The sequence below is a fragment of the Schistocerca piceifrons genome, chromosome 1 (assembly GCF_021461385.2).
Source record: "Schistocerca piceifrons isolate TAMUIC-IGC-003096 chromosome 1, iqSchPice1.1, whole genome shotgun sequence".
In the NCBI taxonomy this organism is placed as follows: Eukaryota; Metazoa; Arthropoda; class Insecta; order Orthoptera; family Acrididae; genus Schistocerca; species Schistocerca piceifrons.
In genome coordinates, this window is record NC_060138.1 from 494,222,349 (window position 1) to 494,236,247 (window position 13,899).

At 40.1% G+C, this 13,899-nt stretch overlaps 2 protein-coding genes across 2 annotated transcripts in view; one reads left to right on the forward strand and one right to left on the reverse strand.

Annotated features, from left to right (window-relative positions):
- LOC124795770 (ribonuclease P/MRP protein subunit POP5) overlaps nucleotides 1-2,643 on the reverse strand; it is a 94,390-nt gene extending 91,747 nt beyond the window's left edge. Inside the window, exon 1 of the mRNA XM_047259857.1 lies at nucleotides 2,523-2,643. Coding sequence (XP_047115813.1) covers nucleotides 2,523-2,542 — 20 coding nt within the window. The 5' untranslated portion in view covers nucleotides 2,543-2,643. The remainder of the gene's footprint in view (nucleotides 1-2,522) is intronic.
- Nucleotides 2,644-2,702: 59 nt separating this feature from the next.
- LOC124795780 (G-protein coupled receptor 143-like) overlaps nucleotides 2,703-13,899 on the forward strand; it is a 161,733-nt gene continuing 150,536 nt past the window's right edge. Inside the window, exon 1 of the mRNA XM_047259865.1 lies at nucleotides 2,703-3,134. Within this exon, the coding sequence (XP_047115821.1) occupies nucleotides 2,985-3,134 (150 nt within the window). The 5' untranslated portion in view covers nucleotides 2,703-2,984. The remainder of the gene's footprint in view (nucleotides 3,135-13,899) is intronic.

A 13,899-nucleotide genomic window follows, 5' to 3' on the forward strand; every position in this document is an offset into this window, starting at 1 on the left:
GGCTTACATGAGGTCACAGCTCAGGTATCAGAAGTGTGATCCTTGTGTTTTCAGGGGGCTCAACCAAAAGGGTAGATAGCAACCCCACCACACGGGCTGGCTACTGTGTTGGCTATGCACCCTAGCATCAGACAACAACGTGAAGGAAAAGGTGAAAGGAACAAGGAGGGCACATGTCGGAGACATTAGGTAAGGTGCTTTCCCCAAATGGCTCTCGTTACGGATCAGAAATTTAGTAATGAAGGTCGAACTCCAGAGGGGGACCAGAGAATGCCAAAAGGATGAGGTAATTACACAACAAAACCAAATTGCAAAGCCAACATAACCAGGAGGATAGTGGGGCCAACATAAAGAAGCACACCAAGAGAGGGAGAGGAGAGGGTGAAGGGGAAGGAGCAAGGACAGGAAAGGAGGGGAAGGGAAAGGAAATGCTGCACGGGAAAGAAGGGAGGCTACAATACCTCGTGGACCCGTGCTCGCCACACACGTACACGTGAAAGGACCATGAGCCCCCTGGGGTGGGGGGCATGAAAGGGATGCAGTGGTTGAGAAAGGAGTGAGACAGTGTTGTAGCCTATCCCCAATGTTATTCAATCTGTATACTGAACAAGCAGTAAAAGAAACAAAAGAAAAATTTGGAGCAAGAATTACAATCCATGGAGAAGAAATAAAAATGATGAGGTTTGCTGATGTCTTAATTCTGTCACAGGCAGCAAAGCGTTTCTGAAGAAGAGAAATTTGTTAACATCAATTATAGATTTAAGTGTCAGGAAGTCTTTTCTGAAAGTACTTGTATGGAGTGTAGCCATGTACAGAAGTGAAACATGGTCGATAAATAGTTTAGGCAAGAAGAGAATAGAAGCTTTCGAAATGTGGTGCTACATATGAGTCATGAAGATTAGACAGGTAGATCACATAACTAATAAGGAGGTACTGAACAGAACTGGGGAGAAGAGGAATTTGTGGCATAACTTGACTAGGAGAAGGAATTGGTTGGTAGGACACATTCTGAGGCATTAAGGGATCACCAATTTAGATTTGGAGGGAAGCGTGGAGGGTAAAAACCGTAGAGGGAGACCAAGAAATGAATACACTAAGCAGGTTCAGAAGGGTGTAGGTTACAGTAAGTTACTTAGAGAAGAAGCAGCTTGCACAGGATAGAATAGCGTGGAGAACTGCATGAAACCAGTCTCAGGACTAAAGACCACAACAACAATGACAAATGATTTGTCATTTTATATAAATTCTCACTCCATTCTGTACACCGATGAAACCACGTTTTCACTATCAGTGGAGACTTTCACACTCTTCGAACTATGACTAAAGACACCCTATCAGAAGTATCAATCTGGTTTCATGCTAATGGATTCCTGCTCAATGAGAGTAAAACTTAACAAATTGTATTTAGTTTGAGTGATCTCGCAGTTGAAGATTGTTTCAGCAGTGTAACTTTTTAGATATTATCACTGATAGTAAATTGTCCTACAATCCACACTATGAGTACGTTAGGGCAAGGTTTTCTACAGTTGTGTTCCTGTTAAAAAAATTTAAAAAATTGTTTATCTTTGATTTACATAAGAACAGCCTAGTTTGCTATTTTTCACAGCATTATATTGTATGGGCTTTTACGTTCAGGATATTTGGTGCTTCAAAAGTTATTAGGATTATTACAAACTTAGAAAAACTTGCCCACTGCAAACTATTGTTTACTGACCTAGAAATATTAATTGTAATAAACATCTACATTTACACCTTTCTATTGCTTACAAAGAATAGCTTATCAGAACACCAACTTTAACAGGATTTGAACTTTCATGGCACAAGAACTAAAAGACATATTGACAGTCCTTACTGTAGATTATCTAAATCATTGAACAGCTATGAAGCGATGGGTATGAAAATGTGCAACAAACTGCCTAAAGAATGGGTAGAAGCTCCATTTAGATTATTTAAGCACAGTCTGTACAGTTGGTTATTAATTAATCCTCTTTACTCAGTTAATAAATTTAATGAAGCAAGATGTTTTGTTCAAATTTTTTAGCTCAAAGATTGTACTTTATTGGCAATTTGTTGAAATTTATTGTAGTTTTTGTTTTTATGAACTAATCCGTTTTGTACATTTATATACACTTGTACCTTGACGTTGTCTATTGCTGTAACTGTTGAACGACGGTAAAATCTAATTTAGTTATTTTTATTTTACACACAGGCCCTTTTGAGTTCGAAAGGGATACAACAATTTGTCTTTCGCACAATTTTAATATACATAAGATTTTGGTATTTGTGTCTATATTTTTTTTCCGCGAGAGAAATATCTGTCACCACACTTGTGTTGTACATATTGTGATTGGGTTTTATTCATCTCATAACGTACATTTTCAATCCATTTGGTTTACAACTTAATAACTGTATTTGCAAATAGAGGAAATATGCTACGCAATAGCCAATAAACTTAACAGAAACACCGTATCAATTTATCTAAGCAAATGAACCGTTACAACTTCATACCGAACACGCCTTACCTATTCTTAAAACGAACCATGCTTGTATGTATATATTGAGTATAGCGGCACACGTCAGTTTACAAACATTACAATCGATTTGAGATCTTGTCGTTATCGACAGTTACATAATCGAGAGAGGAGTTAGTCGAGATGTCCACTACATCGTCGTTATTTAAAGTTACGGAGCATACAGCTTGCGATTCATTTCATTTCATAAAGAAAGTGTGGAGACTGGCGTGTTCCGCTGTTCTTGAAATCGAACTTGAGGGGAATTAAGAACAAAAGCTGGAATTATGAAGTTCTTCGAACGAGTACATTCTCTCTGTAGGCGCGCGATAATGATCGATACCTGTGTAATACCTGTCAAGCAGCTTGTGGCACCTGTTTCAATTAACCAGATGTTATGTAACGATGTTGTAGGGTTTTGTTTCCGAGCGCGTTTGTTTAACCGCAGTAAATAATTTATATTTATGTAGTAAAATGGCCGATCCTACAATTCAGACGCTATGTTGCCACCAACAGAATTCGACTGACAGATCAGTGGCTATTATGTATGAATTTAATACCAATACGTACAATTCAGTCTGTTTATTTTCTTCCTTAATTGGCATCTTTGGAGCAATATATCAGGTATAAACATTAACATTGTCGTCCTAACAGCCGTATGAGATTTTCAAATGTTAAAACTGGCAGAAAACTGTACCTACTTATTGTTTATGACGGTGCCCTTGCAACAATGTTGTCGCACTTCAAATGTGCCATAGGGCCACCTCTTCTTTTTCTTTTTTTATTAACAGGTTCTGAAGTACTTCACAATCATTGAATGACAATCAAACTCAGTCGTCTCTCATTTCTAGTCATGGCATCAAAAAGTTTTTAAAATCGTACATAGTTCTTTTCTGCCAATGTTTTACATATGTTGTAGTAAGATCTTTTTAAAACATTCTGTAATGTATTTTGTACGGTATATGCAAACTTGGCAAGTGTATTTTTAATCATCCACTCCATTTTCATCAATAGTACCCCTTGTTTATGACGTACCATACTTTAATATGCATCCTATGGAATTCATTTTATATACAATAATGTTTAGGAGTTATAAGAACTTAAAGTTAATATATCTGCTTTTGCACATGCAGAATTTTATTTTGCTGCATTAAGTGCCATTCCTTATTAAGTGCAGTTTGTGATTAAAATTGTATATCAAGTGGCAGATAAGATTTACAATTAACACATGTGATTTAGGCACTTGTCTGTATCCAGCAGTACTGTTTTATACAATTTTCTCCAAAATACATATACCTATGAGCAGAAGTTATTATCTATTTAGGCTCAAAATTTTTTGGTGTGCATATTTATGAAAATTTGAATTGGACAAGGCATTTTTCAGAGCTCCTCAAACAATTAAAGTCAGCTACTTTTGATTTCCATATAATTGCTAATCTTGGGCACAAATGAATTAACCTCCTGACATATTTCACTCAGTAATGTTTACGAAATAATTTTCTCTGATAACTCACCATTTAGATCAAAAGTATTAATTGCACAAAAGTGAGCTCTAAGAATAATATTCAATATTCACCCATGGACATAATGAGGTATCCTTGTAGCATACCTCATGATTAATTGCGCTGTCGTAATACACGTATTTGCTGATGGAATTATTCATAAATTATCCATCACAATTTGAGAACAGTGAGATCCATACCTACAGCACTAGAGGGGGAAAATTACCTTTACTGTCAATTATTAAAGCTGTCAGTGGCTCAGAAAGGTTTTCAATATGCAGCAACAAAAATCTCTGATTGTTTGCTCAATAAAGTAAAGTACCCGATAGCTATCTAAGCAAATTCTCAATCTAACCTAAAATCATTTCTGCTGGACATCTCCTCCTATTCCCTGGATGAATTTCTATTTAAAAACTGGTAACCCTTAAAAATACTGGGTTTTTTTTAAGTGTACTGGCGTGTGTAGGACTAAAAAATGTTTTCATCAATGTTTACATTAATGATGTACTGGAATACACATACTGTAAAGCGACTCGTTCCACATCATTTTGATAAAAGAATAATAGGTAACTAACTAACCACTTTAAAAGTTACAAAAAATTCGTGGATGGTTGGAATTGTTTTAGATGTTGTCTCATGATTATATGCTTAGCAGTTTATCCACAAAAAAATTAATTAATTAAAAAAACGCCATTGTTGTAAGGTTAAAAGATGCTGTGCTTGCTAGTGTAATAATCCAGAGGACATCTACCTCTGATTAGCTGTTGACTTTTTCCATTGTTGCTAGAGTCATAAGAATTCATGTAGGACAAATTAGACTAAAAATAAATTAAAAGAACTTTTTTCTTGTATCAACACAATGAAAGTGACTTTTGGAGGAAAACAAATTTCACAGAGGTTCTTGCGCAGGTTATTAATGTTCATACTCACTCACTCCATTATTTTCTTTTGGAAGTGACAATCCTGCACTGTCTAGTGGTACCCATTGTTCAGCAGTCCGAGGTCATCTTATTTTGCCATCTACTTCTTGGCTCTGCAGAGGGTCTTGCAGCTTCCCTCTCCCTGCCATATTTGTGCTACACTATTTTGCCAGGATCCATTCTGACAACACGGCCTGCCAGTTGTAAATGTCTGAAGACTGATTGGGTATCTTTTTTTTTTTTTGTCTACTGACTGGTTTGATACGGCCCGCCACGCCACAAATTCCTTTCCTGTGCTAACCTCTTCATCTCAGAGTAGCACTTGCAACCTTCGTCCTCAATTATTTGCTTGACGTGTTCCAATCTCTGTCTTCCTCTACAGTTTTTGCCCTCTACAGCTCCCTCTGGTACCATGGAAGTCATTCCTCACGTCTTAGCAGATGTCCTATCATCCTGTCCCTTCTCCTTATCAGTGTTTTCCACATATTCCTTTCCTCTCTGATTCTGCGTAGAACCTCCTTATTCCTTACCTTATCAGTCCACCTAATTTTCAACATTCGTCTATAGCACCACATCTCAAATGCTTCAATTCCCTTCTGTTCCGATTTTCCCACAGTCCATGTTTCACTACCATATAATGCTGTACTCCAGACGTACACCCTCAGAAATTCCTTCCTCAAATTAAGGCCGGTATTTGATATTAGTAGACTTCTCTTGGCCAGAAATGCCTTTTTTGCCATAGTGAGTCTGCTTTTGATGTCCTCCTTGCTCCGTCCGTCATTGGTTATTTTACTGCCTAGGTAGCAGAATTCCTTAACTTCATTGACTTCGTGACCATCAATCCTGATGTTAAGTTTCTCACTGTTCTCATTTCTACTACTTCTCATTACCTTCATCTTTCTCCGATTTACTCTCAAACCATACTGTGTACTCATTAGACTGTTCATTCCGTTCAGCATTCATTTAATTCTTCTTCACTTTCACTCAGGATAGCAATGTCATCAGCAAATCGTATCATTGATATCCTTTCACCTTGTATTTTAATTCCACTCCTGAACCTTTGTTTTATTTCCATCATTGCTTCCTCGATGTGCAGATTGAAGAGTAGGGGCGAAAGGCTACAGCCTTGTCTTACACCCTTCTTAATACGAGCACTTCGTTCTTGATCGTCCACTCTTATTATTCCCTCTTGGTTGTTGTACATATTGTATATGACCCGTCTCTCCCTATAGCTTACCCCTACTTTTTTCAGAATCTCGAACAGCTTGCACCATTTTATATTGTCGAACGCTTTTTCCAGGTCGACAAATCCTATGAAAGTGTTTTGATTTTTTTTTAGCCTTGCTTCCATTATTAGCCGTAACGTCAGAATTGCCTCTCTCGTCCCTTTACTTTTCCTAAAGCCAAACTGATCGTCACCTAGCGCATTCTCAATTTTCTTTTCCATTCTTCTGTATATTATTCTTGTAAGCAGCTTCGATGCATGAGCTGTTAAGCTGATTGTGTGATAATTCTCACACTTGTCAGCTCTTGCCGTCTTTGGAATTGTGTGGATGATGCTTTTCCGAAAGTCAGATGGTATATCGCCAGACTCACATATTCTACACACCAACGTGAATAGTCGTTTTGTTGCGACTTCCCCCAATGATTTTAGAAATTCTGATGGAATGTTATCTATCCCCTCTGCCTTATTTGGCTGTAAGTCTTCCAAAGCTCTTTTAAATTCCAATTCTAATACTGGATCCCCTATCTCTTCTAAAACGACTCCTGTTTCTTCTTCTATCACATCAGACAAATCTTCACCCTCATAGAGGCTTTCAATGTATTCTTTCCACCTATCTGCTCTCTCCTCTGCATTTAACAGTGGAATTCCCGTTGCACTCTTAATGTTACCACCGTTGCTTTTAATGTCACCAAAGGTTGTTTTGACTTTCCTGTATGCTGAGTCTGTCCTTCCTTCTTTTTCGATGTCTTCACATTTTTCCTGCAGCCATTTCGTCTTAGCTTCCCTGCACTTCCTATTTATTTCATTCCTCAGTGACTTGTATTTCTGTATTCCTGATTTTCCCGGAACATGTTTGTACTTCCTCTTTTCATCAATCAACTGAAGTATTTCTTCTGTTATCCATGGTTTCTTCGCAGCTACCTTCTTTGTACCTATGTTTTCCTTCCCAACTTCTGTGATGGCCCTTTTTAGAGATGTCCATTCCTCTTCAACTGTACTGCCTACTGCGCTATTCCCTATTGCTGTATCTATAGCGTTAGAGAACTTCAAACGTATCTCGTCATTCCTTAGTACTTCCGTATCCCACTTCTTTGCGTACTCATTCTTCCTGACTAATGTCTTGAACTTCAGCCTACTCTTCATCACTACTATATTGTGATCTGAGTCTATATCTGCTCCTGGGTACGCCTTACAATCCAGTATCTGATTTCGGAATCTCTGTCTGACCATGATGTAATCTAATTGAAATCTTCCTGTATCTCCCGGCCTTTTCCAAGTATACCTACTCTTCTTGTGATTCTTGAACAGGGTATTCGCTATTACTAGCTGAAAGTTGTTACAGAACTCAATTAGTTTTTCTCCTCTTTCATTCCTTGTCCCAAGCCCATATTCTCCTGTAACCTTTTCTTCTACTCCTTCCCCTACAACTGCATTCCAGTCGCCCATGACTATTAGATTTTCGTCCCCCTTTACATACTGCATTACCCTTTCAATATCCTCATACACTTTCTCTATCTGTTCATCTTCAGCTTGCGATGTCGGCATGTATACCTGAACTATCGTTGTCGGTGTTGGTCTGCTGTCGATTCTGATTAGAACAACCCGGTCACTGAACTGTTCACAGTAACACACCCTCTGCCCTACCTTCCTATTCATAACGAATCCTACACCTGTTATACCATTTTCTGCTGCTGTTGATATTACCTCCCTTTTCAGATTTTCTAGTTTCCCTACCACGTTCAAGCTTCTGACATTCCACGCCCCGACTCGTAGAACGTTATCCTTCAGTTGATTATTCATTCTTTTTCTCATGGTAACCTCCCCCTTGGCAGTCCCCTCTTGGAGATCCGAATGGGGGACTATTCCGGAATCTTTTGCCAATGGAGAGATCATCATGACACTGCTTCAATTACAGGCCACATGTCCTGTGGATACACGTTACGTGTCTTTAATGCAGTGGTTTCCATTGCCTTCTGCATCCTCATGTCGTTGATCATTGCTGATTCTTCTGCCTTTAGGGGCAATTTCCCACCTCTAGGACAAGAGAGTGCCCTGAACCTCTATCCGATCCTCCGACCTCCTTGACAAGGCTGTTGGCAGAATGAGGCTGACTTCTTATGCCGGAAGTCTTCGGCCGCCAATGCTGATTATTTATCAAAATTTAGGCAGTGACGGGGATCGAACCCGGGACCGAAGACGTTTTGATTATGAATCAAAGACGCCACCCCTAGACCACGGGTTCCATCTAAATCTACATAAATACTCTGCAATCCACCGTGCAGTGCATGGTGGAGGGTACCCTGTAGCACTATTAGTCATTTTCTTTCCTGTTCCATTAACAACTAGATCAAGGGGGAAAAAATACTGTCTGTATGCCTATGTATGAGCCCTAATTCTTGTATCTTCATGATCCTTATGCGCAATGTACGTTAGGGCCAGTAGAGTCATTCTGCAGTCAGTTTCACATGCTAGTTCTCTAAATTTTCTCAATAGTGTTCCTCGAAAAGAATGTCGCCTTCACTCCAGGGATCTCCATTTGAGTTCCTAAAACATGTCAATAACAGTTGAATGTGTTTTGACCATACCAGTAACAAATCTGGCAGCCCACATCTGAAATGCATGAGTGTCTTCCCTTAAAGCGACCTGGTACAGTCCCAAACACTAGAGCACTACTCAAGAATATATCCCACTATCATCCTATAGGCGGTCTACTGTACAGATGAAGCACAGTTTCCTAGAGTTCTCCCAACAAATTGAAGTCGACCATTCACCTTTCCTACCGCAGCCCTCACATCCTCATTCCACTTCATATCGCTTTGCGGTGTTACTCCCAGATATTTAAATGATGTGACTCCGCCAAGCAGGACACTACAAATGCTGTATCCGAACATTAGGTGTTGTTTTTTCTGCTCACCCAGATGAACTTACATTTTTCTACATTTAGAGCTAGCTGCTGTTCATCATATCAACTAGAAATTTTATCTACATCATTTTGTATCCTCCTATATTCACTCACCATCTACACATCATAGTGTCACCAGCTTGCAATCACAGATTGCTGCCCACCCTGTTTACCAGCTCATTTGCGTGTACAAAGAATAATAGTGGGCTTGTCACACTTCCCTGGGGCATTCCTCATGATACACTTGTGTGATGAACACTCGCTGTTGAGGGCAATATATTGGGTTCTGTAACTTAAGGAGTCTTTGATTCAGTCACATATCTGTGAACCTATCCCATATGCTAATGCCTTCTTTAAAAGCCTGTAATGGGGCACCGTGCCAAATGCTTTCTGGAAATCTAAAACTGAAAGCTAAACTCAGTCCAAACAGGTCTCAGAAGACCCTAACGGTACTGACCGATCGCTGTGTCATCCTCAGCCTGTAGGCGTCACTGGATGCAGATATGGAGGGTCATGTGGTCAGCGCACCACCCTCCCGGCCGTTGTCAGTTCTTGTGACCGGATTTCTGTAAATCTAGAAATGTGAAACTGGCTGATGCTCTTCATCCGTAGTTCAAAGCATATCATGTGAGAAAAGATCAAACTGAGTATTGCACAAGCGACTTTTCAAGGATTCTGCAGCAAACCAATGTTAGAGACATTGGCCTGTAATTTTACAGGTCCATTCTTTTGGCCTTTGTGTGTACAGCAGTTACCTGCAGTTTTTCCAGTTGCTTGGGACTTTGTGCTGGGCGAGAGATTCGTGATTGCTTGCAAGCTAATTGAGGGGCAAATGCTGTAGAGTGCTGTTTGAAAAACCAATTCCGATCTGCAGACCCACCTTTCTGTTGCTTTCTCAAATGTTGACCAAAAAAAATTTCTGTGCCCTTAATTTTTTAAGACTGGGTGCTGTCTTTTGGTCACACTCCACATTTCTCCTCCATACAGCAGTACTGGCCAGATGATTTTGTTGCAGATTTCAGCTTGGTTTTGTGTTCAGCTTGATTTTCATGTTCAGGAGTTTGATGGATAGAAGTTTTTGTTTGAAGGAAAAAGTAAACGTTGTTTGTGTTTCATAGCCTAATTTGGTATCTGACTTGTCTTCTATTGCAGTCATTTAAATTTACACCAACGGATTTGAAGTTAGGAGTGTTCCTGAGAGTGTAGTTTTCTATGTGAAGTTCATCTTATTGTTCAAAAACAAAGATGATGTGACTTACCATACGAAAGCCCTGGCAGGTCGATAGAAACACAAACATACACACAAATCCTAGCTTTCGCAACCAATGGTTGCTTCATCAGGAAAGAGGGAAGGAGAGGGAAACACGAAAGGATGTGGGTTTTAAGGGAGAGGGTAAGGAGTCATTCCAATCCCGGGAGCGGAAAGACTTACCTTAGGGGGGAAAAAAGGACAGGTATACACTCGCGCACACACACACATATCCATCCGCACATACACAGACACAAGCAGACATTAGTAAAGGCAAAGAGTTTGGGCAGAGATGTCAGTCGAGGCGGAAGTACAGAGGCAAAGATGTTGTTGAAAGACAGGTGAGGTATGAGCGGCGGCAACTTGAAATTAGCGGAGGTTGAGGCCTGGCGGATAACGAGAAGAGAGGATGTACTGAAGGGCAAGTTCCCATCTCCGTAGTTCTGACAGGTTGGTGTTAGTGGGAAGTATCCAGATAACCCGGACGGTGTAACACTGTGCCAAGATGTGCTGGCCGTGCACCAAGGCATGTTTAGCCACAGGGTGATCCTCATTACCAACAAACACTGTCTGCCTGTGTCCATTCATGCGAATGGACAGTTTGTTGCTGGTCATTCCCACATAGAAAGCTTCACAGTGTAGGCAGGTCAGTTGGTAAGTCACGTGGGTGCTTTCACACGTGGCTCTGCCTTTGATCGTGTACACCTTCCGGGTTACGGGACTGGAGTAGGTGGTGGTCGGAGGGTGCATTGGACAGGTTTTACACCGGGGGCGGTTACAAGGGTAGGAGCCAGAGGGTAAAGAAGGTGGTTGGGGGATTTTATAGGGATGAACTAAGAGGTTACGAAGGTTAGGTGGACGGCGGAAAGACACTCTTGGTGGAGTGGGGAGGATTTCATGAAGGATGGATCTCATTTCAGGGCAGGATTTGAGGAAGTCGTATCCCTGCTGGAGAGCCACATTCAGAGTCTGATCCAGTCCCGGAAAGTATCCTGTCACAAGTGGGGCACTTTTGTGGTTCTTCTGTGGGAGGTTCTGGGTTTGAGGGGATGAGGAAGTGGCTCTGGTTATTTGCTTCTGTACCAGGTCGGGAGGGTAGAGGGTCCCGCAACTACCCACACATTTGAGCAGTACTCTACAACCGGTTGCACGAGTGATTTGTAAGCAGTATCTTTTGTAGACTGAGTGCACTTCCCCAGTATTCTAACAATAAACTCAAGTCCACCACTGCTTTACCCAAGACTGCATCTATGTGATCATCCCATTTCATATCCCTACAAAATATGACACCCAGGTATTTGTACGAGTTGACTGATTTCAGCCGTGACTCATTGACATTATAATCATAGGATATTGTGTTTTTTCATTTTGTGAAGTACACAATTGCACATTTCTGAACATTTAAAGCAAGTTGCCAATATTTGCACCACTCTTATCTTATCAAGATCTGACTGAATATTTATGCAGCTTCTTTCAGGCAGTACTTCATTATAGATGACTGCATTATCTGCAAAAAGCCTGATTGTACTATTAATATTGCCTGCAAGATCATTAATATACAACATGAACAGCAAGGGCCCCAACACATCTCCATGTGTTACTTCTATATCTGACAATGACTCTCCATCCAAAATAACATCCTGTGTCCTCTGTACCAAAAAGTTCTCAGCCCAGTCACAAATTTCACTTGATACCCCATTGCTTTTGACAATAAGCACAGGTGTGGTACTGAGTCAAATGCTTTTCAGAAATCAAGAAATACAGCATCTACCTCACTGCATTGATCCAAAGCTTTCAGTATGTCTTGTGAGAAAAGTACGAGTTGGATTTCACATGATCGATGTTTTTGAAATCCATGCTGGTTGGCATTGAGGTGGTCATTCTATTCAAGATACATCGTTATGTTTGAGATCAGAATATGTTCTAAAATTCTACAGCTGATCAATATAAAGAATATAGGATAGTAGTTTTGTGGATCACTTCTGCTACCCTTTGTGTACAGGGGTGTGACCTGTGCCTTTATCCATAAACTGGGCACAGTTTTTTGTTTGAGGAATCTACAACAGATTATAGTGAAAAGAGGGCATAACTCGGCCACAAATTCAGAGTAGAATCTGACAGGGATTCCAACAGGGCCGGGGCTTTGTTCAGTTTTAATGATTTCAGCTATTTCTCAACAGCACTGGCACTAATACTTATTTAATTCATCTTTCCAGTTGTATGAGGATTAAATTGGGACAATTCTCCTGGGTTTTCCTGTGTAAAGGAACATTTGAAAAAAAGAGTTCAGTACTTCATCTTTTGCTTTGCTATCCAATTTCAGTTCCTGTCTGATTTGCTAAGGATTGGAAACTAACTCTGGTGCCATTAACAGCCTTTACATACGACCAGAATCTGCTACTGCAGTCATTGAAGGCATCACATATTGCTCCCTTGATAGCCAAACTCAGCATCTCTCTCTATCTGTAGACACTTTGTTTTACTCCTATTGTGCAGTAATCTGTGTTTCCTTAGAAGTTTCTGTTCAGTGACTGTATATCACGGGGATTCTCCCCCCCCCCCCCCCCCCCCCTCCCACACTCACACACACACACACACACACACACACACACACACACACACACACACACACACCTACCTTCCTGGCTGTGATATTAGCATTTACTATGATTTTGCATGGACCATTGAACCATTTGTTCTTCATTCATTCTGTTGTTGGTAATGTATCCATTTATGTCTTTAGTTTTACTCTTGATTCTGACAAGTTTCACGATTGTCTCCTGGTGGTTGAACTTCATAATGTACTGTGTGTTCATGGTATTTTCTGTGATTTGTTTTCAATTTGACTACCATAGATCCAACCATCAAGCTGTGTTCTGAGCCTATGTCAGCTCTGCAACACATACAAATGTCGCTGATGGCACTCGAGTGCCTGTTTGAGATTAATATCTGGCCAGTTTGGTTTCCTGTCTTTCCATCTAAATATACCATGTCTCTTTGTGTGGAAACCTTTTACTGGTAATATTCATGCTTTCTTATTCACAAAATGAGATCATTCTGATTCCATTTTCATTGTTTTCCTCATGGAGACTTTCATTGATAATGGTTGCCAATATTTCTCTTTTCCTACTTTGACATTCAAGTCTCCCAGGATAGTTTTGATGTTGTGTTGTGGTAGACACATTCTCTAGGAATAGAAACTCTATTTTACAGCGCCTTCTGTGTCATGTGTAAGTGCCTCAACATTGACACTACAAAAATTGAACCGTCTACCTTTCATTCATACACAGCACATTCTCTCATTAACTGTCACACACATGATGGCTTTTTTTGTAATGAGAAATGCTGTTCCAAATTCATGCTTTTCAATTTGTAGTTTGCTGTTACACATATTGAACACAGTGTATTGCCCAAGGTTCTGTAAGTATTCTCCAAGAAATCTTGTTTGTTGGACTGCAGCAATTTATGCATCGAACTCCTCTAATTCATTTTGTAGTCTTTTTATACACCCATGTTTCCATAGATGCTTTGCATTCCATATACCGATTCGCAGGTCCATTTGTCATTTGGCATTATGTATTGAGGGTTCTT